Raw genomic sequence first — 24585 nt, 5'->3', positions numbered from 1 at the left:
GTGCCCTTGAGCCATTCCTGCTCACTTACTGCTGTTCCCCGAACTCACCAGGCACGTGCCTGCCTCCTCTACTCCTGCTGTGCCCCTCTCCCTGGAAAGCACTATGGCTTCCCTCATCTCATTCAGATCTCTGTTCAAATGTCACCTCCTCAAAGAGGTCATCCCATCCCTCTCTAAAACAGCAACACCCCCCCCCCCGTCATTCTCCATCTCTTAATCCTCTTTTATCTTTTTCTTCCTACCACTTATTACCATCTGATATATCATATACCCACTTGTTATTTATCTCTTGTCTCTCTCTCCACTCACTCCCCAACAAGAATTAAGCTCCATGAGAGTAGACATTCTCTTGGTTTTGTTACCTGCTGTGTACCTAGCACCCAGCACAGCGACTGACTGTTGAAATGAACAAATGACCTCCTCTGAGAAGCCTTCCCTGGTCCCTGGTCCTGGTCAGTCCTCTTCTGGGTTCTCCTGGTGCCCTGCACATCCTTCTTGTGGTCTTGGTCAGGCCCATCTTTCTCCTCTCTCCACCCTCCTGCTCAGGACTGTGAGCTCCCTGAGGGCAGAAGCCTGGCTTAGTCCTCTCTGAATCCCCAGCTGGAGCACAATGTCTGGCACAGCAATTAAGACTCAAAAAATGCCTGAAGACTCAGTGACCATGCAGACTACAAGGGACAGTCTTTCCGAAGCAGAAAGCCTGGGGGAGGAGGGAAACGGCAGAGACTGAACAAGTCAGGCCTTCTCCAGTGAGCCAGGCAGCAGGAATCAATTCCCTTTGCCAACCCACAAAAGCTGTACTGACAGGACAAGTCTGACGAGTTCCGTGTGGAAATCAGTGTGCATGGACAGGCAGTCACTGCCCAGGGGGGCTGAGCAAACGGGAGAAACCAAGCAAAAGAAAATGAAATGGTTTTTTGAAACAGAGCGTGTATGAATAAGCAGTGGAACAAATGTGGGCGAGAGAGTTTCTGACCTGAAAATGAATGAGGCCATCTCCTTTTGCCTCCCCACTGGCCCAGAGTCCCTGAGGAAGTCTGTGGGGTTTTCTCTCGTGCCAGCTTCACTGACTGCTGGGATTTCAATGTGGTAAAGCCCAAGGAGGGGGCAAAGGGGCCCCAAGACCACACTACCCACCTCTCCGTTGGCATCACAGGCTGTGTGAGTATAGAAGTAGTCCTTGTCTGTGCAGGCGGGGCGCTCTCTGCAGGAGGAGGACCCTTTGTCTAAATTGCAAAAGCAGGGACAGATATTTGAAGTTACATAGGAAAGTAGAGCTCTTGACCGATCGCGCATGACCCTAGGATCCCCAAGACCCTGGGGTATAGCAGGACATAGACATTGCAGAAAGCACAAAATCCTGCACACCCACCCTTCCTTCCCTTTGCCTTGATGGCATCATTTCCAGTCCCTAAAGCCATGCTGAGTACCCCCTCTGCACCTCTCCCTGGTGCTAATGAGAAGCCCCTGGGCCTGCACTGTGGAGCAGGGTGTGGGGAAGCGGACTGGCCAAAGGACCGGCAAGGAGGGCAGGTAGCTGGAAAGGGCATCTTGCAGGTTAACCACCAACACAGGTTCCCTGAAACCCACCATCTTCCAGGCGCCTCAGAATCCTGACTGTGCGTGTGGTTTTTCTACTCCTGAAAGATTGAAGCAACATGTAGGAAAGCCCAGGACAGTGCCTTCATACTTACTCCAATTCTTTCTCTGAATTTTCTCTTAATATATGCCTAGATTGAAGGCCTTTCTTCACACAACAATCCTACCCAGATGAGGTGATAATTTCCTTCAACTCCACTTAAGATGTAAGGTTCTTTCCACTTTCCCCCACCCCATAAGCATCCCAGGACTATCTCTAACCCTTGATCTGTACCTAGGGAAAAATGTTATTAACTATCGTTGTATTTATTCTACTCTCTGTAAGTTCTCCTTATATCTGTGTTAGTTCTGCTTTAACCCTATGAACCCCTGGATAGCAAGAACTATTTCAATGAATCCCTCTTTAAAAATGGATTTCACCTTTTTTGAATTACAAACCCTTTTGAGAATTTGAAAAAAGATCTGTTTCCTCTATCCAGAAAAATATACACAATTCACGCAGACACATTTTTTAAAATTTCCAGGGAATTTACTTTCTCCAGAATAAAAAACACTGCTTCAGGGGCCGGCCCCGTGGCCGAGTGGTTAAGTTCACGCGCTCTGATTCAGCGGCCCAGGGTTTCACTGGTTTGGATCCTGGATGCGGACATGGCACCACTTATCAGGCCATGTTGAGGCGGCGTCCCACATGCCACAACTAGAAGGACCCACAACTAAAATATATATAACTATGTACTGGGGGGATTTGGGGAGAAAAAGCAATAAAAAGAAGAAGAAGAAGAAGATTGGCAACAGTTGTTAGCTCAGGCACCAACCTTAAAAAAAACAACAACAAAAAACAAAAAAAACTGCTTCATAGAGTGCCAGCACAATTCCACTACAGCTGTCACCACTATTTCTAAATATGACTCCTGTGTCACCTGCAGGTAAGCGTTTGATAATGGTGAGACCTCCTCTCTCTCCATTCCCTGACAGGCAGTGTGGGAGGGTGGAAGGAGATTTTAAGTCAGATAGATCTGGGTTTGGATCCCACTCAATCATTTAGAGGTGACGTCGCTTTAGGCAAGTTACTTAACCTCTCTGAGCCTTAGTGCTCTCATCTGTTGAGGAAGAATAATAATATCTACCTTACTGGAGCAGCACATACATGACACGTCGTAAGTAGGGACTCATTAAATGCTGGTAACTATTATTACCTGGGTTTGTGGGAATTATTTTTATTTGGTAACTGTCGTGGGATTTTTAATAAGGTTTAAAAGTCTCTTTCTCTCCCTTTTGGTTAAGCCTTATTTCTCAACTGATCCTTTCTTCTTCCCAAGGTACCACATGAGTTCCTAGACCAGAGACTCCCCTAATTACAGCCTTATTGGCCTGCACTGGGGAGTTCCCTCAATGGCACATTCCCACACCTCTTTTGTCCCCGTCTTATTAGCCCGGGCAAGAGGGAACTGCTGGCTGAGAAACAGCTGGGGTCTTCTCAGCTCATTTCCTTGGTTAACAAACAGAAGGCCTGACTCAGCATAGAGGGACCCAGGGACTCCTGCTTTGGACAGACTTGGCCTGGAGAAATTTGGGGGAGATGGTGAAAACACACCAATTCCCAGGCCTGTGTGTTTTGGGGGTAGCAAATGGCAAGTTACATGTTAGAAAGTGCATTCTGCACAAAGATCTTTCTCTGCCTATCAAATATTTGCTCAACCTGACACCCTCACTGCAGGTTTTAGCAAAAATGGGCCAGCTGTTTACACATTGACAGCTGCTAACGTGATTTTAATAAATGATTAACCCAAATGCTGAAACTGACCTCATTTCCCAGCTCAGGTTTCATCGAGGTGTTTAAGTCGGGTACTAGTCAACTTTGAAAGATCTGCCTAGATATTTAGTAACGGCGTGAACAGTGGTTCCTGTAGGATTCCTGGACAAACTGTGTGAAGATAAAGTCTGTAGGGGGCTCCACTCCTCTCCATGCACCTTCCTCCTCCTTTCAGTATCTTCTACCTGCCTCCAGGAGTACAATGTTCTCTCATTCTGATCCGTTTTATCAAAGGAAAACATTTCTCCTGAGGATTTAAGTACCTAATAAACAGAAGGCCCAGCTCAGATACCACCGCACACTCTGGGCAAATCCCTTAACTTCTCTGAGATGCTCTTTATTCATTTGTAAATGGAGACATCACTCCTGCACTAGGCTATGAGTAACAAGTGAGATGATGCTTTGTAAACTGTAAAGTACTGTATAAGTGACTTGTTACCTATGCCAAGAGTATTTTCATACTAGAAGAGGACTGCTGGGACAGGCCTTAATGGAAATGAATTAATAAAATTAATGCTTAGTACATGCCAGGCATTGTCCTAAACCCTTCATCTGTATTGACCAATTAATTCACATGATAACACTAAGAGGGAGATATGATTATTGCTATTCCCATTTTGTAGATGAGGAAACTGAGGCACAGACAAGTGACTTGCCCAAGGTGGCACAAACAGTAAGTGGTGGAGCAGGGATATGAACCACAGTAATTTAGTTCTGGAGTCCCTGCTCTTAAACCCCATGCTATTCTATTAGGAAATGAATCCCTAATGTTAAATGTAACACAAAGGAATTGATCCTAATGATCGAATTTTAGGTATCAGCGAGAAAGATGCTTTTAGTTAAGCCTTTGTTCTTAACATCTCTACCCTCATTGGCTCTGCCTTAGTCTAGGTCCTAGATACCAGCGACGGTGCCTGTTGCAAAATCTCTCCACTGTGGCCTCTGCCACCAGCCCTTCCTTTCTTCATCCATTTTCCACATGACAGCCAGAGTGGTCTTTCAAAAGCACAAGCCAAATCGTGTCACTCCCCAGCTTAAAATTCTTTAATGGCCTCCACTGCTGATAGGATCAAATCCCAGTTTTCTAGCAATGGCACAGAAGGACCATCCATAATCTGTTCCCTGCCCACCTCTTAGCCTTGTATTACCTTCTCTCCAGGTAAGCCCCAGCCAGGCCAAGCTACTCCAAGATCCCTGAGCCTTTGGCTTTGACTCATACTTCTTCCAGAACATCCTCCCCCATCGAATCACCAACTCATCTTTCAAGATTCAGCTCATCTTTCAAGACCACAGCTAGTGAAGACTTTCCTCCCTCCCTCCCCAGAGAGGACAGACCACTTCCCATTTTTGCCTCTACTGACCACTACACTCAGCATTCCTATCCCAGCTCCCACTGCACCATTGACTGACTACACTTAGGTGTTTCTATGACCATGTCTCCACTTTTTGACATAAGCTGGAGGGCAGGCACCAACTCTAACCCTAGCGCCAAGCCCAAGCCCTGGCACCTGGCAGGCACTCGGAATTCATTTGTAAATGAGTGACTACATGGTCCCAGGGCCTCCGTCACTCCCTTCACGCACATTCCATCTAGACTCTCATTAGACTCTCTCTGCATTTTCCCAGCCTCCCACTGACTCTGTATTCCAGAAGAGTCAAGTCCCAAAGAAACGCAACTCTCTTTGTAGCCCAAGCTGGTGACGTGGTCAACAAACTGACCATGTTCTTCATAGTAAAAACTCACTTCCTATTTAAAGGGGTGGATTGAGAAATTGGTGGTAGAAGGAGAATGGACTCCAGGAATCCAGACTACCAACCTAACACTTTCAAACAGCTCTCTGGATAAAAAGCAGTTTACGTAGAGTTAATCAAACACTCCTAGGCAGTTTTTCTGGAACCACCTTGCCATTCAAACCCTTGTACAACTGCTGGGCGGGAAAGGGATCAACAAAGGCTGCCATTGATAGAGCAGGGAAGAGGAATAAGAAATTCAAGTGGAAAGGCAGGAATTTAGACTTACAGATAAAAACTTCCTCCAAGATCTAAACATTCCTGTTCTTGCTGAAAACTATGCTCATTTGGCACAAGATCTGTGTAGATAAATAGGACTTTTGTTTTAGAAATAGTGTGAAAATAAGCAGTTCACAAGGTCAATGGTCTTAGCTGAGCAAACACACACTGTAAGACCTGTGTGAGGAGTGGGTGTGTCCGTGTGAGGGGACCGGGGTCTGATTGAGAGAGGCCTTGAACTGGATTTGTATATGGTTTTGTGTGAAAAAGGAAAAATGGAACAGTTATGATTATTTGCAGGGGAAGAGAAGGGACTCTTTTCTCTCCCTACTTGGTTGTTCCAAACCTGTCTTGGAGATTGGCCCCTGTGCCAACCATTGGACTACCTGGGCAGAGGGCCCTCTGGGGACCCTGCCCATCTTACAGCAGAGCCCTGCTCCCTGTTTCTCTTGTTGGGGTGCTTTAGACAGCTGTTCAGGGAAGGTAGAAATAGGCTGCTTCCAGCTGTCCTCTTATTTTCCCTTAGAGCAGTGGTTTTTCAACTGTGTTCCAGGGAACCCTGGATTTCCTTAAAAGGCCTGCTTTGAATTCAGTGGATGTTCAGGCTAATAAATGATTGTAACTTCCATCTTTTTTTTTTTTTTTTTTTTTGAGGAAGATTAGCCCTAGAGCTAACTGCTGCCAATCCTCCTCTTTTTGCTGAGGAAGACTGGCCCTGAGCTAACATCCGTGCCCACCTTCCTCTACTTTCTATGTGGGACGCCTACCACAGCATGACTCGCCAAGCGGTGCCATATCCGCACCTGGGATCGGAACCGGTGAACCCCGGGCCACCGAAGTGGAACATGTGCACTTAACTGCTGCGCCACCTGGCCAGCCCTGTAACTTCCATCTTAAGCCCTTGCTATCGAAAGGTTTTGCTCATCAATACAGCCTCATGGCTGTTTTGAATTAACTTTGATAATAATTGTTATAAATTAAAATATGTAAATGTATATCATATTTACTGTATCTATTATTTCTAATTATAATCTTATATAAAAATTTCATAAAAAAAGATTTCACTGCTTAAAAATAAAAAAAGACTGCAACCCCTTTCCCTAACTTTCCCAGTCCCTCTGACCTTGAGCTGCTTTTTCCTTTTTGCCAGGGCAGCGTGCACTTTTTACGGTCCAATGTACTATATAATGGAGTCTATATTTATTCTAGTTACTTTTTTATTGCCTATGTCCGTCTCCCCACCCCCATCTCCAGGATGTAGATTCCATCCACCCTGGAAGACAGGGACCTTTGTCTGTTTTGTTCACTGATGTATTCCAAGCACCTAGACTAGGGCCTGGCAAATAGCAGAGGCTCAGTAAATATTGAATGATTTCATTTCAAGAGTGATTGGTGAAGTGTGGATTGGCAAGGCTCCTCCCAGGCCTGGAAAGCAAGGGTTTGAGAGTTTCCATCTTCAGCATGGCCAGAAGCACAGCTTCACTTCCTGTTTCTCCCTGTGTGTTTGTTGGTACCCACCCCACAAAACTCTTCCCACCTTCACACACATCACCTGAATATTTGTCAGGGTCACACTGGTGGCAAGAAGTTTCTCCCTTGTTTGAATAAGTGTTGACTGGGCAAAGTTTGCAGAAGGAGGAGCCCTGCTGGTCTGCGTATGTGCCGGGTTTGCAGGGGAAGCATTCTGAAGTGTAGGCCACCCCTAGGGAGGGAGATCAACATAGAAAAGCAATGACTGAGCCCCCTGGGGACTGACCCCCACCCTCCCTGCAGAGTCACGAGGCCCAGCCGTCAGCAACAGACCCCAGACCCAGCCCCACTCTCGGTACCTGTTATGGCGATGTTTCTCACCAGCACAGGCTTGGACACTTTGGACCACACTGAGAAGGCCGTGGTTCTCCAGTAGAGGACATTATTGCCTCGATTTAGCTCCACCTAAAAACCACAAACAGCAAGAGTTAGTTCAGCCTCAGAGACAGACATTCCCTAATCTGCCGGATTAGCCTCTTGTTGGGACCCCTCCTCTTACAGTCTGCACGACAGTGTCTCTTCGGACCCTCTCCCTCAGCTTCTTCAGCTTTGCCCTTCCTCCCATCTTGACTAAGCTCCCCTCTCCTCTTAAGCCTCGTCCTAGAACCTTGTCATGCTCTCTCCCCCCGCTTCTCCCTCAGTCGCATATACCACGAGCATCTCAAAAGGGCGAGACCAATGAAGGGGCCTGAAGGCACTGATAATAAGGTGACTGGAACTCCCTCATTCTTCTCTGGTTCTAGTTATCCATGGCCCATCCCCAGGAGACCCAGCCCTTAAAGCTGGAAAGCAGCTGGTCCTTGGGGTCAAGTCATAGGAGCAACAAGTCAGTCTTTGCCCGTATTCTGTCAATTCAAGAGGAGAGAAACTATAGTGTCCTCCTCACATCAGACCCCTACCTTCTAGGGACAGAGGGGTGGAAGCCCAGACAGGGAGGAAGCACTTCTTGGAGGAAAGATCCTCAGTCCCTTTTCTGGGATTTCTAGGAAAGGCTGGTCTCTCCAGCAAAGGTTAAGGGAAGGCTGGGATGATACTCACACTGTGGAATTCCCATCCTTTCTCTGTGGTCTTCATCCACCTGGAGTCATCCGCACTGGGCTGGCACTGGTCATTCTGGACCTGAGGCAGCAGGAGGTAGAGATCATAGTCTCAGCTTTCTAAGAAAATGTGTTCCTTACCCCACACTGCAGCAGCCCTCCAGAGGGCCCTTGCCAATTTCTTTTAGCATCTGAGCTCAGAACTCATGAGCCCTGAGGTGGGGTTGGGGCTAGTCAGACACACAAAACATCAGTGCATTAACACCAAAGAACTAATGAGCAATTCAGAAGCCGTTATACGCTGTTTGCATGTCTGAGCAGGGCAAAACACCAAGACATCTGCCAGACTCAACTCTTCTCCCCCAGAGTCCTTGACTTCTGCCTCTCCCCTCGCGTCTTGAAGCCTCAGCTCATTTTGCCCACAGTTCTCTCCAGAGCGAAAACAACCGTGGTAATTTCCCAAGCAGGACTGCGCTTGTGGTTCCTGCAAATGAACTTGAGCCTCGGGGAGTCTTTACTTCCCCGCTCCCGCCTTGGCCAAGGGCTTACAAAAAACTCAAAGATGATGCTGGAGTCTGGGTAGTAGTACTCGAAGTTGACAGTGCCGGACTGCTTCAGGTTGACAGCATACATCAGCGTGGCCGTGCATTCGTCCGTGTTGGAGGAGATGTAGTCGCCCAGGGGAACCCACTTGGACCTGCGAGGGAACAGGAGCCAAGTTCACTGGCAGGGGCACAGCCCACCAGGCTTTGTGCAATGTGCAGTTCTCCTGTCCTGCTAGGTCTCTGGGGAAATCCAGATTTGTGATTCACAAGTAGAAGCTTGGACCTAAAAATGCTCGGTGAAAAATGGCCTTCAGATCAAGGAGCCTAGGGGTACAGGCAACAAGAGGAAGACAGGTGGGCATGCCCCCACAGTGTGCAGAACTGCCCAGCAGATAGTGGGCAAGTGAGGGTGGGGTGGGGGGATAACATTTATTAGTTGCTTACTGTCTCCCAGGTATTGAACTACATGTTTTATATTCATGATTTCTTTTCGTCAGTAAGAGGAAGTACTATTTTTTTCACCATTTAATGGATGATGAAACTGAGGCTTGGTGAGTACCTTGCCCAATATCACGCAGCCAGCAAGAGGCAGGGGCTGAGATTCAAACCCAGGTCTGCCTGACTCCAAAGCTGTCAAAGAAAGTCAGTAGATACAGCTATTTTCAGACCTTCGCAGTCCATCCAGTCTAATCTACCTGTTTTTCTGGAAATGTACACTTTTAGATGCTACATGTAACTGGATTGTACGGGAAGGGGGAAGGCCACCCCAGAGACCATCAATCTATTCATATCGATTTTATGCCCTAATATCTCTCAACTCTGCCCAAGGGTGTTCCCTACTCCCCCCCCTCCCCTCCTCAGCTCTGAGCTGGCCCCTAACTGGCCTGCCTGCATCCAGCCCTGCCTCCTCCAGCCCCTTTTCCATAATGTAGTTGGAGGGACCCTCCAGAACAAAAATCTGACCACGCCACTTTCCTGCTTAAAACCCCTGTGACCCCCCGTTGCCCTTAGGATTGGGCACAAACTCCTCACCCACTCTCTGTACTCCAGCCCTACAGAATTTCTGTTGAACTTCTCTCACCGCTGGGTCTTCCCACATGCTGTTGCTTCTTCTGGGAACAAACTTCTGCCTCCCTCCCTCTGTTTAATTCCTACTCATGTCTTAGAATAAATGTCACCTAATCTGAGAAGTCCCACTTGAATCTTTACCTGCCTCTGCTACGGGGGCCCTTAGCTCTGTTTGCCTTCTCGTAACACAATCCTACTCGATTTCATTTAAATATATCATGAAATATTTAAGACCTACCATGCTGCTTAAGAAATATGGTACAGCAGAAGCCTTGGTGGACCCCCAGCTAAGCCCAACCCCCTTCCTATCACACACTCCTGTCCCCACAGCCAAGGAACCGCGTTCCTGAATTTGGTGCTTAATCTCTGTCCTTTACTAATTATGCATGTCTCTCTAAACAACACACTGTATGACAGTGCTTTGCATGTTTTAAACCTTATGTAAATGTATCATACTTATGTATTCTGAAACTTGCTTTTTTTTTGGCTTCAATATAGTGATTGCAGGATTCATCCATATTCAAACACAAAGCTCTTCTTTCATGCTTACCGCCATATAATATTGCTTTGTGTGGTTCTACCTTATTTATTTACGTATTACTTGTTGATGGACTTTTAGATTGTTTCCAATTTTTTGCTATTGTGCACACTCTGTTGGGAACATTCTTGTTCCTCTGCTTACACGCACGTCTGAGTGGAAGGATGGGAGCAGACCTGCTGGGTTAGAGGGAATGTGACCTCCAGCTTTACCAGCTGCTGCCACACTGTTCTCCAAAGTGGTTGCTATCAATTTACACCCACCGGCAGTGTAAGAGAGTTCCTGTAGCTCCACATCCTCCCCAAATCTGAAATAGCGAGACTTTAAAATTGTTGCCAAGATGACGTGGTAGCAGCTAGTGTCTCATTGGGCATTAAGTCTTATTTCCTTGATTATTAGTGAGGTTGCACTTCTTTTCTTAGTTCATTTGCAATTTGATTTCCTCTTCTGAACATACTTTAATTCTTATTTGTCTGTCTTCCTGGCTGGTTTATAGATGCTCTGAGGGCAGAGACCAAACTAATCTTGCTCACTATTGTATCCTCAGCACCAAGCCCTGGGCCTGGCACACAGGAGGGACAGGGGATTAAACAGGTTAATGGAGGAAACGGGTGACCAAAGACAATCTCACTGATTGTGCTTGAGACCATCCCAGGTCACCAATTATTAGTAATGATCAACAAAGAGAACCTCAGATTAGTCCACTGGTTTCCCCCTGTGTTTGTCAGAATAATATGGTACTTCCAGCTCTTCAACAGTTAGTGTTATTCTCGAATGGAAGCATATCCAGAATACCTAAGCTGAGCTCATCCAAGATACCCCAGCCAACCTAATGCTATTGATTTCTCCTGTTGAAAGAGACAACACGATGCTGATGTGCTCCATGGCATCAGCTATAAATAACTCCTAAGGCTGGATGAATAATTAAAAGGATGCCATAAATGGGTTACATTTGAAAAATGCATCACAATTCCAATGTTTGTTGGAGCTATCCCTGGGGAAGATCATTTCACATTCAATAATGACAACATGTCTTGATTGATTCTAGTGCCAGGCATGGCTCCAAATTCTTACATGTATCATCTCATTTAGTCCTTACCATGACCTATAAGAAGAATACTTTTTTTTTTTGCCGAGGAAGATTTGCCCTGAGCTAACATCCATGCCAATCTTCCTCTATTTCTTAGGATGTGGGCCACCAGCACAGCATGGCCACTAACGGAACAGTATAGGTCTGCGCCCAGGAACCAAACCCCAGGCTGCTGGAGTGGAGCATGCTGAACTTCATCACTAGGTCACCAGAGCTGACCCAGGAATGTTACTTTTATCACCACTTTTTAGGATGAGGGAAATTGCCCACAGTCATTCAGCTGTGATCTGCTTATTCCTGCTTTGTTTTACCATGGCCCAGGGGAAAGGGAGGCAAGTTTTCAAAGAAGAATTCTCACATGGCAGCACTCAGTCACCCTGCCTAGCTCACGCTGTGTGGCACTGATTCATAAGTTCTGGTTAGAAAGAAGAAACCGTACAGGTAAACTTAGAAGCTTCCAATGTTTGAAACCCTTTTAATGTTGACGTCTGCCTTTCTCTCATTCTTGTTTCACCTTCACAGTTTTGGGGCTTCTGTCCTTTCTTCTCTACTAACATGCAAGGTCCTTCCTATCACTCCCTCTTCACTTCTGTTGCCTCTTGCTTATCCCAGTCTTGGGTCTGAGGACTGTCCTCACCACCTTAGTCCTGGGACATTTATCTGCAAACCAAGGATGAGCCCCTGAAGACTCGAGATCCTGCCATGAATGAAACTCCATTCAGTTGGCCTGTTTTGTTCCCAATTATTTATTCCATGTCTACTTTGTGCCTGATGTCAGATGCTGGAGACACAGCAAAGAACAAGACACACCTGATCCCCTCCCTCTTGGACCATGCATTCTATTTCCCGTTGGGTTGGAGGCAATGGGCATGGATTCAGGTAAATACACGGCAGAGGAAAGCCAGACACGTGGTATCTTGGTACCAGCTCAGTTATTGCCTTCCTGAGGGGCTGTGAGGAGACCACAAAACCTCTCTAGGCGGCCATTTCCTCTCCATTTCTGCAGAGGAGACACATCCTTTCCCCCCTCCCAAGGATGTCTGGGATGCCTTAAGATCCGGGTCCTGAGGCAGTCTGTGCGGTGGAAACACAGGTTGTGATTAACCTACAGGCCCACATCCCGCCTTGCTGAGAGATAACGATTTCTGGACTGTGAGTACAGTCTCCAGAGAGAGAGAAACTCTTCCTTCGCGCGGGTAGGAATTGGTTGAGTGAGCTGGACCTGCACCTTGTCCCGGGTCAATCTCATTCTCCATTAGGACTCAAATGGGGGTTGGTCCTCTTAACCCACACATTCCCTCTCCTTCCAGCTTTAACCCTCTCTAGCTTCCTTTCTGCCAACAATGTTGTCATGCTAATGATTTGGATACATAATATTGAACTCTAAAATAACATTAAAATCGGACTATTGGATGCCTGCTGCCTGGCTCAGACGATGGTAGTTCTCGGCGATTTAAGTACAGGAATGGAAGGCTTTGCTCCCAGTTTTAGAAATCCAAGTGTAATACAATTATTAACTCCTTTTTATACCTTTGATTGCTTGGGTATAAGAGAAACTTTCATACACTTTTCTCCTGTATTGTCGATATTTAAAAAAGAGCAGTGGACGATTGTCTTTTACGTCTATGTATCGCCATGCTTTTCCTCCCTAGGACCCAATATTGCCTTACATGCCATATGTCATTCAAATGTGGCAGCATGGGGCAGTAGAAAGCTTGGGGCTGGTTGTGAATTCCAATATCACCAGTCGTAAGCTGGGTAACAAAGGACAAGTCACTTAACCTCGCTGAGCCTCCAGTTCCTCATCTGTGTAATGGGAACAGTAATGCCTAGTTCATAGGGTTCTTGTGAGGATTATAGAAAATAATAGTTGTAAAGCATCCAGAATAGTGCCTGAACTATAGACGGCACATCATTTAATTCCTATCCCTGGAATTAAATATCCAAATGTTTCATAAGGATAGCTCACTGGTTCTCCAAGCAACCTGGGCAGAGCTTTTCAATTACTGAAAAGATCTCCTTCTGAGCTGGAAATTTGTCTGGTCACCAGGATCTCAAAGGTGATCTCAGCCACCACTGGCCAAAGCTGCGGTCTGATTCTATCTCCCTAAACCTATAAACTCAGGTTTGGCAGATCTTTAGAAGTTAGCACCAGAGCCAGGAAGATACCCAATGCTTTGCACATTGTGTTGCAATCAAGTTGAGGAAGTTTATTGGCTGATCCGAAATTCCATGGTGGAAATTCAATTGGATTTTGTTTTAAATGGACTGGGCTATTTAACCTTTGTGCATCTTGTCCACTTCTATTTCTCCATGTTTTTCACCTGTTGCACATGCCTGTCAGTCACTGGTAAGCTTAGGCCAGCAAGAGTGGACTGAGGTGGTCCAACAGTCTGTGGGGACCTGCTCCAGCCCTCACCCTGGCAGCATGGCTCCCTCTTCTCCATCCTCCCTGCCCAGCCTGAGGGGCAGGAGTGGAGGCTGTGGCGTGCTCTTTGTAGCCCCTTCCCCAGCACGGGGAGGGGCCAGGCTGGGAGATGGGGGGTGGGAGGACTTACAAAGTGCAGTTCTCCGTGGACTCTGTAGTGCTGTCTTCAATTTCCATGTTGGTTGAGATGGTGGCAAAGCCATGGGGCAGCTCGTCCCACTCATCAAACCGGATGCCTGTGCCAAGGGAGTAGCGACCCTCGGCGCATGGCTTACAGGACTGCTCCTTCATGTCCAGAAACTCCCCGGCTTTGCAAGAGAAGGCTGGAACACAGAGCAGGGACAAGGGTTGGGTGGTGAGGCTGCTGCTGTCCCAGGAGAAGTGGGCGGGTTGTGGGCATCCCAAGGGGAGGAGCAGAGGATTGAGATCTAGGAGTTTGATCCACTAAGATTTAGACCCGTGGCATGTCTTATATGATTCCATTTACCTGGAATGTCCAGAATAGGCAAATCCAGAGAGACAGAAAGGAGATTTATGGTGCCAGGGACTTGGGGGAGGGGACATGAGGAGAGATGGCTAATGGATATGAGGCTTCTTTCTGGGGTGACGAAAATGTTCTGAGATTGGATAGTGGTAATGGTTATGCAACTCTGTGAATATTCTAAAAACCACTGAATTTTACACCTTAAAGGGGCGAATTTTATAACACGTAAGTTACATTTCAATAAAGCTATTACTTAAAAGAAAAAAAAGAAAAGATGTAGGCCCATGGAAGCTCTGCCTTGCTGCAGGACTTTGGGCTTGTCCCCAGTGGTCTCGTGTCCTAAGGGAGCAGCCTTGGCCATTAGCAGAGCTCTCCAGAGAAGAGGAGACGGTGGTCTCTGGAGCCGGCTCCTCTGAATGGCACACGGCCCTTCAGCCTTGAATTTCCCCCTTGAGTCTCTGGCCTCTGTCGCCTCCTTTCTGGTTCTCCTGCCGCCATGCTTGTCGGGATTCTCGTGACCTGTTAGCTCCACCCTTGCGACGTCCTCCTAACTAGTTTCCCGTTTCCTATTTTTGCTCATTCTGTGGTCAGCGGTATCCTTCTAAAACACCGATATGTACTATTATTCCTGTTATTTAAAAAATAATCAGGCCCTCCCCCTCGGTTATGGAATGAAGCTCTCAGTCCTGCGTTCAGTCATCCATATTTCCCCCTGATCTAGCTAACTTTCCAGCCTGATCTCTCACTACAGGCCTTTCTCCACACCAGCCCCACCTGTCAGCCTCCCTGTGTTCCTTCCACTCTGGACCGCTGTTCTCCCCTGAATGTGTCTGGTGCTCTTCCACCTCCAAACTTTTGCTCAAGGGGTTCTCCCAGCTGTTCCTGATCCCTCAAGCATCGTAACTCCCATTCTTTTTCAACCTCATATTAACACATCATATTGATGTGTTCTTCCCTCTAGGTTCTGAGCTTTTCCAGGGACAGAGGCTCAGTGATTGACACAGACATAGCAGGAGCTCCATAAAGCTTTGTTGAAAAAATGAATGAGTGAATGAATGCTCCTTCCACCAGACTGTAAGCTTCTGAAGGCAGAAACTGTGCCTTATTCATCTTTGTGGTTCACACAGCATGTGCACAGGGTGCTCAATAAAGTTGGTCAAGCTAACTGAAGATGGCTCGTTTGTTCCCGTTAGTCACACCTCAGTTCTGCTCAAATCTTAGCAATGTCCAGTTACTAACTTAACAAGTATTTATCTGCATACCTTCTGAACCAGGCACTATGCTAAGCTTATTTTAGATTTTGAATGCCCTCAATCTCCTTGCCAAATCTTCAAGCATTCCTCGATTCTAGTCCTCGATTTTTATTGTTACCCGCTTTTGCATTTCTAAAAATACCAGTGCAGGAGAAATAGCTGCCAAGGCAGGAAAGTTGTGACTACAGAGTCACAGAGGTGGGGACGGGAGCTGCAGGCAAGTCACCGCCTTGCTGATTGCACAGTCAGCCCCACAGTCGGGGAGGGTTCTTGTTCCCTGGCGTGATGCCCAGTACATCTTAAGGGTCTGTCTCTGCAAAGATTCATCTACTCTGGCTTCCTTTTCAAAACGAGAGCAAACAGCAATCTTTCCTAATGACTGATTGTGACTGGTGAGTGCAGATTGGAGGGAAATGCACAGGCAAAAAAGAAACCGTATGCAAACAGAAAAAATATCTAACTGGTGCTCGGCTGGAATTACTTATATTTTATACCCCAATGGGATTTTCATTAAAAAAAAAAAAGAAGAAAATTCAGATACCCAGTTTGCATCCACGAAATAACATTCTTGCACCAAATCTCGAAAGGTTTGGGGATGGGGACTAGCTGGGGGAAGGATCTGATTCCTTAAGGCAGCTGCACGCTCAGGAGGGGCCTAGCTTGGCTGGCAGGAGGCTGGGGGCAGAGGCCGAAGCCAAGCAGGGTGGCCACTTACAGCACTCAGTGCCCTTGACGGGGTCGGGGAGGCTGGTGCATAGGCCCGGGGTGTGCGGCACGGCGACCCTCCACCTGGAACCTGTGCTGTCACACGCGGTGTACTCATAGTGGTACTCAGACTGCAGGGGAGAGAACAGTAGGCAAAACGTGCATTAGTAGCGATCAAACATTAACAGCTCCCCACCTACTTCCTGCCCAGCACAATGGCTACCAGCGCTCATCAACACAGTGACGGAAGGGAACCCCGGCAGGGAGCCAGGGATCATGGTGCCAAAATGATTGTTATGAAGCAGATATGGGAGCTACAATTATTTGGATCATTCCTCTCCACCTGGACACCATTGAGTCCTTAGAAATCCTTGTGTGTGTGTGTGACTCTACTTGCTATTGTGTATAAATAGTGTCCTGATTGATCAGAGAAATGTGTGAAGGTAACCAAAGAACAGGCTAGAAACAGATGGAGTTTTTCTTTATCTCAAACTGTAGAATTTATGAGCAAGGACTGGTCCATGAATATATTTACAAAGGATTGTCACAGAAAAAATGTTTCTCTTTCCCTGTGTTCCTCATGCTCTCTTGTGCCCAGAAAGACTATAAATTCTACCTTGCATTTTATTAAAAACATCATATTTAGCCCAGGCAGGTGATGTGTTCTCATCACGTGAGCCTGTTCATGCCTAATTTCTCTGGGCAACAAGAAATTCACAGTTCAACTGCTTTACCTGAACTGAGACTCAACTAGGTAACAACAACAAAACAGCCAAACTCAGCCCTATGCAGAGCAACGAGAAGAGTACAAAGCACTACTTGGGAGAAAGAAAGCACAATTGATGTGCCAAACACCATTAAACATTTCTTACTCTTTTAAATCTTGTAAAAAACAACAGACCAGAGAATGAATGTGATTTGGGCTCTGACAAGTATTTTACAATTGGCGTTTACCTAAAACTATATTCGAGTGCAGAAGTACTTTGTATTATTATGTCCACAAGAAAAATAGGGGCCGGCCCCATAGCCGAGTGGTTAAGTTCGTGCGCTCCGCTTCTGCGGCCCAGGGTTTCGCCGGTTTGAATCCTGGGTAGGGACATGGCACCACTCATCAAGCCATGCTGAGGTGGTGTCCCACATGCCACAACTAGAAAGACCCACAACTAAAAATACACAACTATGTACCGGGGGGCTTTGGGGAGAAAAAAAGGAAAAATAAAATCTTAAAAAAAAAAAGAAAAATAGATTTAGTGTCCTCCTTCAACCCACAGGAAAGCATGATTGCACAACATGTATAAAGGCAAGGAGCGGAGACTAAAAATGAGGCCGTTTTGAAGTTTGCTAATCTAAGAATGCATCGGAATCAAAAGGAGAAAGCTTTCCCTTTCAGGCCAGGTAAATGTGCCGCGTTTCATCTATTCTAAGGTGCATATTTCTTTCACATTTTAGCGTCTGTGACATCAAGATGTGGCTTATAATTGACACAATAAGGATGCGTTGTGTCCTATTTTAACTGATAGAGCTTTTCCTTTCTTTGTGGGACATAAAAAATGGTGTGTCTTAGAAGCAATGGCATCTCAGACTCGTGGAAATATGATAAACATGTTTCTCCATCTGCAGTTTCAGAAATTTAGGATGATGAGAGCAGTTCGACAGCTCCATTTGTATTTTCCTCTATTAGAAATATTTACCAAATGCACATTGTATGCCGAGCGCTTAGCGGTACTAGGCGTTGTGCCGGGGACGGCTCAGGGCAGCGACACACAGACTCGGCACTTTCATCCAGAGGGAGAAGATGCAGAGGAGAAGGGGAAAATGCAGGGAACTGCGAGCCTAACATTTTTTTTTTTTTAAAGCAAACTATTATACAGTTTTACCTCTTCTTCTTTTTCTTTTGCTGTATGTGTGTGAGGAAGATGGCCCTGAGCTAACATCTGTTGCCAATCTTTTTTTTTCCTCCCCAAAGCCCCAGTACATAGTTATATATCCTAGTTCTCAGTCATTCTAGTTCTTCCATGTGGGATGCAACCACAGCATGGACTGATGAGCGGCGGCGTTAGGTCCACGCCCAGGATCCGAACCAGCGAACCCCAGGCCGCTGAAGCAAAGTGCACGAACTTAACCACTGGCCCCGGGGCTGGCCCAGTGAGCCTAACTTTTGATGAGAATCTTTGGCTTTGCATTTAGATGCCAGTGTCATCTAGGAAAAAAAGACTATCAGGATGGGAATTCTTTTTGCCCTTGGGCTAACATCCCTCTGGGTCTATTTTTCCTCATAATTCCAGTCTTTTCCTTATCTCAGAGGACTCTGAGGTAAATAGGGTAACTGCACATATATCAATTTCAGGTTTAAAAATGATGCTCTCCAAAGGGTTTTGCTGCAGGAATAAGGGGTGAAATCCACCGTATGTAAATTAAATGGAGAATTAAGTGAACCAGGCAGAAAGGATTTGATGTTCTGCCTGTGAACATAATTATGCCGGTCATTTGCATACTGCTTCTACAGTTCCCAAACACCATCTCATTTGATCTTCAAACTCCCCATGAGGCAAGCAGAGCAGGGTTGTTTCCTTCATTATGCAGACAAGAGCACACTCTCGGCAGGGGTGAAATGGTTTGTCCAAAGTCACATAGCTGGTAAGTCACTGAGCTCGAGCCCAGGCCTTCCCATGAGGAATCCTCCACCCTCGTACATCCAATCAAACACAGACTCTCACTGGGCCAAATTTAACAGCCGAATCTAAGAATTTTAAAAGACAGTGTTGGTGGTCTGCCAGCAGCCAGGCTCACTCCCGAGGCCTGAGAATTGGTGTTAAAATATCTGACCTGTTCAAGCAGATAATTTCAGCTCACTCGGACTGCATTTGGCCTTTTGGAGACTCTGGGCCAAGTCCATTTCTTTTCATCGTCTTTCATTTGGTGTCCCCTGGGGCCCACTCAGGTGGGAAGTTTGCTGGGAAAATGGTGGTTCCAAGCCTTAGGAAATTTCCCTTTCAATATGTGCTAATTTACTTCAAGTCGTTGGGGGACATTGACACCGTCCAAGGCGGCTGGCTCTGCTGCAGCTGTTTCAGATCTGAACCACACCTTGAGATGTCACCATTCAAGACATAAGCTTAGATGAACAGTTAAATCAGAGACATAACGGCAACACTCACAAATTATATTCAGCGTTCTGTGAACAGATCAATTCTCTGATTGTACCTCAATTCACTCAGTGATGCGTCTTTGAAAGTGTATAGTCTGCTTAAAATGCAGGTTCACAAAGAAGACACACAAATATACTCAGTATATATGCCCAGCATATAATTCCTTGCTCTCCCCATGTACAGTGATATGACACAGCCAAATCACAATTTTAAATGAGGCACAGTGGGCAGTAGCTGCTGCCTGTCCATCAGGGGAAGAAGGGAAGAAAGGTTTGGAAATGAGAAGTGGGCACCTTAGTTAATCTGCCCTCCCCTCATACACCCAGCCACATGTATTGCTCCTGGAACATGAGAAAGAAGAGGAAAAAACACTGAAGTGGGAACCTGCTTTGCCAAATATTGAGCTATCTGTTGGTAACACTGATCTTTCAGCTCCAGAAGGAGTCACTCACACCCACAATGCTTTTAGCCCTTGTCGTCTAGGTGTTGAGTGGACTGCTGAAATGATAAAATAATTGACAAGTCAGAATGGTACCTGGATGGAAATGTGTCCTTCCTTCCACTTTTCTCCTCAATTCTTTCAAAATAACAAGTCTTAGTTTTTTAAATGATTATCAAAGTAATAGATTAGAGATTGGTGATTGTCTCTAATTAGGATTAGGTGCTGGAGATGCATTTGGTTGCTGTCCACTGTAGAAGACGTATAAAGTGTAAGCTGATGAGCTGGTGACAAAGGCATGTGGCGGTTGTTAGCCTCTTTGGTGCGTCCTAAATAAATAGGCAAGCTGGAAGTGATTCTGCCACCCCGTTACCACACGGTACTCAACTTCTCTAAGCCACAGATGCCTTATCTGGAAGATGGGGAAATACTGATAGTGCCGCATAGGCAGGGCTGCTGTGCACAGTTGTGGAGGCTACCCACAAGGCTGCCTGGCTCAGGATGCGAGTAGAGGTTGCAGTCTAGCTCGAGTTCTGTATACTGGGTGTGTGCTCTATTTTGGGGCTGATGGGCCCAGAAAGGCTGCCTTTTCCCCATTTGCAATAGGTTGGTTGTGAGCATAATCAGATGATGTATGTCAAGCACTTAGCACAGTAGGTTGTTTTCTTTTTTTTAAAGATTGACACCTGAGCTAACATCTGTTGCCAAACTTTTTTTTCTTCTTCTTCTTCCCAAAGCCTCCAGTGCATAGTACATAGTTGTATATTCTAGTTGCAGATCCTTCTAGTTGAGCTATGTGGGACACTGCCCCAGCATGGCTTAATGAGCGGTGCTAGGTCCATGCCCAGGAGCCAAACGGCGAAATGCTGGGCTGCTGAAGTGGAGCACATGAACCCAACCACTCGGCCACAGGGCCAGCCCCAGCACAGGAGGTTTTTCAATCTTCAAAACAACCTAACAAAGTAGGTACTATTATTTTACCATTTTACAGATGGGAAAACTGAGGCATCGAAAGGTGAAGCCAGTTGCTCAAGGCCGCACAGCCGGCACATTGCCAGGCTAGGACTGACCCGGGCAATCTGAGTCCAGACCCTGTGTTCCAGGCTGCTGGTGTTTGCAGGTGGCCTGTGGAGGCTCAGATCACACTCACAAAGTGTGTCTGGGGCCCAGCACTGGCTCTCAAGCTGCTGAAAACTTTGCGAGGAAAGCCAAGGGTATAAAAGACTTTGCAAACAGGGCCCACGGCGGAAAGAGTTGAGCCAGCGCCTGGAATGGGGGCGCTGAAAGGCACTTTCAACTCGTTGGAAGACCTCCCCTGTTGTGGACTTCTGTCGTTTTCGCCTGCCCCCTCCTCTCATGACAGAGCCTCTTTGGGAGGACACATCCCCTCCTGAGCATAGTCAGTCTCAGTGGGATTGTCGAATGAGGTGGCCCCCTCGTCTGCCAAGGCATGGACACGTGGCCCACACGAGGCCAATCCGATGCTCTCCCTGGGTAAGTCAGAGACGAGATGATGGGGGTGAGGACACTCAGCCATGAGCAGGGACTGAGATGGGTCGGAAGTGAGGGAAGGATGGGCCAGGAAAGCAGGCTAGCTGGAGGTAAGCCCTCTCCTTTCTCAGCTCTACCTAGGGCTGGCTTTGGTGCCCCCACCAATCAAAATCCACAGTAGCAATAAAAATGAAAATTATACCAAGTGAGACAAGCCAGTCCCAAATGGACAACCACTGTATGACTCCTCTCATGTGAGATACCCTGAGTAGTCAAATTCACAGAGACAGAAGGTGGAAGGGTGGTTGCCAAGGACTGGGCCCCTGAGCAGTTTCGGTTTTGCAAGATGAAGAGTTCTGTCAGTGGATGGTGGTGATGGTTCACGACGATGTAAACGTACTTAATGCCACTGACCTTATACTTAAAAATGGCTAAGATGGTATATTTTACGTTATGTGTAGATACCACAATTTTTTTAAACTAGAAAAAAAAAGTTGTGTCACAGGTCCTGGAGAGCATGCCCAATCTCTGAGTTATGCTATTAAGTTCCCCGGAGAGCAGGAGCCTGATGATCTGACAGTCTAAATTTAAGAAACATACCCCAAATAAATTTTTTTTTAAACTACCATCCAATCAGTTGGCCAAATTCAAGAGACACCAAGAGGGAGGAGTGGAGGAAGGAGTGGAAGGCCACAGACAGAGTGGACCTCGTGACAGCCTCACGGGAGATGCTCTTAGTGGTTCCATGACGTTTACATGTTTGCTATTAACAACCATTTGAAAGCACTGCATTGCAGTTGTGCAAATAAATATTAACTGCTAAATTTTTTCCCCCAAACATTCTGCTCTTTTGGAATTGAAATATTTAAACTCTAGAAATCGTGTTAATTTAGAACATGTCAGGTCTTCTACACCCTAGGAAAATGATGTTCACTTATTCCATGTTCAACAGGTATCTATGGAGAACCTGTTATGTGCTAGGTTCTGGTGAAACAGTGCTGTGTGAGACAGTCACAGCTCTCAAGGAGCTGTGTATGTGGGGGGAGTGTGCTGGCAGGGGTGGGGTGGGGAGGACACAGACTATAAACACATGTACAAACAAGCCAATTTCCCATCTTCCACCATTCTCCACCATTAGTTGTCACTGCACGCTCTTCGTGCGTTGCTCCTGCTTTCTCCAGAGAAGGTTCTTGATGTCTGTTATGGACTGTATATTTGTGTGTCCCCAAAATTCGTATGTTGAAGCCCGAACGTGATGTTATTTGGAGGTGGGACCTTTGGGAGATAATTAGATTGTGAAAGCAGAGCCCCATGATGGGATTATTGTCTTTACAAGATGATGAACAGGGGGCCGGCCTGGTGGCACAGTGGTTAAGTTCGCACATTCCGCATCTCGGTGGCCCGGGGTTTGCCGGTTCGGATCATGGGTGGACACATGGCACCACCTGGCAAAAAGCCATGCTGTGGTAGGCGTGCCACATAGAAAGTAGAGGAAGATGGGCACGGATGTTAGCTCAGGGCCAGTCTTCCGCAGCCGAAAGAGGAGGATTGGCAGTAGTTAGCTCAGGGCTAATCTTCCTCAAAATAAATAAATAAATAAATAAAAGAAGAGGCACAGAGCTAGCCCGCTCTCTCTCAGCCATGCTCACATACAAACGAGCAGATGGCTTTCCGCAAACAGGAAGAGTGCTCTCACCAGACACTGGATCTGCTGGCACCTTGAGCTTGGACTTTCCAGCCTCCAGAATTGTCAGAAATAAATGTTTGCCTATTTTAAGCCACTCAGTCAATGGTATTCTGCTATGGCAGCCTGAATGGACTAAGACAATGTCCAAGCACTCTGGCAAAGACACTAACACATCTCCGACTCCAACTTGACACTAACCATTGAACCATACTGTTTCTTTTTCAGCTGATGATGGTGTGAAAGCCAGACCCCACAAACATTTAGCCTAGCTGCTTAGGAGTCACCTCTGCCACAGCAGAGCTGAGAAGACGGAGATGGCCAGCTAGAACTGTCAGACGGAGAACTGCGGGACCGGGTGGTGGTGAGGTCTGCGGTTCCACCGGCCTTCTTCCTGCCAGGGTGTTTCTCCAGCCCAGTTGGCCAAGGATGCTGGTAAAGGCGGGGCCAGACTGACTGGAGCGTCAAAGGGCTGCTCCCTAAACAGGCCCTCCAGGGGTTAACAAGGTGCTGCTGGGATGCAAAGACCCTCAGTGGAGTGACCACCCCTCTGGACCGCAGTCTTCTTGTCCAGAGCCTGAGAAAGTTGGACTGAGGCAATTTCTCATTTCTAAGATTCCTTCCGGTTCCAGTACGTTATTATTTTACAGCTGGTACCTGCGTGGAAATCTGTTCTTCCTTCTACCTTTTCCCTGCTTCCTTAAAAATGGCACATCTTGGTTTTTAAAATAATAATCAAAGTAATACATGTGGATTGGAGAAAAGATGAAAATACAGCCTATAATTAAAAAGAAAATAGACATCTGCCTTAAGCCCACCACACAGAGGTCACTACCTGTAACATTTTATTGTATTTCTTTCCAGGTTCTTTTTCTATCCATGTACACCATTTTTAAAAACACGGTGAAGATCATATGGCTCATAGTCTGTGTTGTGACTTTTTTCCATTTAATTTCAGGTCACAAGTGCTTTCTTATGTCTTCAAGGTTGCACCATAGTTTCTGTAACCATTCTTCTATTGTTGGACATTGAGTTTTGTCCAATTTTTCCTTATTTTAAATAGCACTACAATGAAGCTTTCTGTGTATCTCGGATTATTTCCTTTGGATAGATTCCCAGAAGTGGAATTGTTAGGGTAAAGAGTAGGAGTTTCTTTAAGATTTTGATCCGGAAGGTAGACTTCTAAAGAGAAAACAGTCATCTCTAAGCTGTTTTATTTTTACTTTTTATTATAGTAAATTTCAAATGTATATATTTTAAATAATGTTATGAACCCCCATGTCCCTATCACTCAGCTTCAATACTTAATTTCTGCCAGTCTTGCTCATCCACCTCCACCCACTCCCCTTTTACTTCCACCTACTCCTCCCCACTTGAAGTGTTTTTGTTTTTGCTGAGGAAGATTAGCCCTGAGCTAACATCTGTGCCAATCTTCCTCCACTTTATATGTGGGTCACCACCCCAGCATGGCTGAGGAGTGGTGTAGGTCCACGCCCAGGATCTGAACCTGTGAACTCTGGCTGCTGAAGCAAAATGCATCAAATTTAACCACTACACCATGGGGCCGGCTCACTGAAGTTATTTTTTATAGTTAATCTTTTTAAAGGTAAAATTGGTATACGTTGAAATCCACAAATGTTAACTGTACAATTTGGATAAATGTATACACTTGAGGAAAACATGGACAGGGCTAAGAATCACTGCCCAGAGCCTGCTGGGGGA

General features: G+C 46.3%; 1 protein-coding gene across 3 annotated transcripts in view; it reads right to left on the bottom strand.

Annotated features, from left to right (window-relative positions):
• The window catches only part of ELAPOR1 (endosome-lysosome associated apoptosis and autophagy regulator 1), a 69849-nt gene that overhangs the window by 16710 nt on the left and 28554 nt on the right, over nucleotides 1–24585 (bottom strand). For all 3 annotated transcript variants that reach the window (XM_014835164.3, XM_014835163.3, XM_014835166.3), the window contains exons 2-8: nucleotides 16111–16231; nucleotides 13789–13981; nucleotides 8539–8686; nucleotides 7991–8071; nucleotides 7252–7357; nucleotides 6975–7124; nucleotides 1138–1226 (exon numbers count right to left, since the gene is read on the bottom strand). In XM_014835164.3, the coding sequence (XP_014690650.3) occupies nucleotides 1138–1226; nucleotides 6975–7124; nucleotides 7252–7357; nucleotides 7991–8071; nucleotides 8539–8686; nucleotides 13789–13981; nucleotides 16111–16231 (888 nt within the window). The remainder of the gene's footprint in view (nucleotides 1–1137; nucleotides 1227–6974; nucleotides 7125–7251; nucleotides 7358–7990; nucleotides 8072–8538; nucleotides 8687–13788; nucleotides 13982–16110; nucleotides 16232–24585) is intronic.

Source organism: Equus asinus, chromosome 16, assembly GCF_041296235.1.
Source record: "Equus asinus isolate D_3611 breed Donkey chromosome 16, EquAss-T2T_v2, whole genome shotgun sequence".
Taxonomy (NCBI): Eukaryota; Metazoa; Chordata; class Mammalia; order Perissodactyla; family Equidae; genus Equus; species Equus asinus.
Note: the sequence above shows the minus strand (reverse complement) of the source record. Positions and strands in the feature narration are given on the sequence as shown.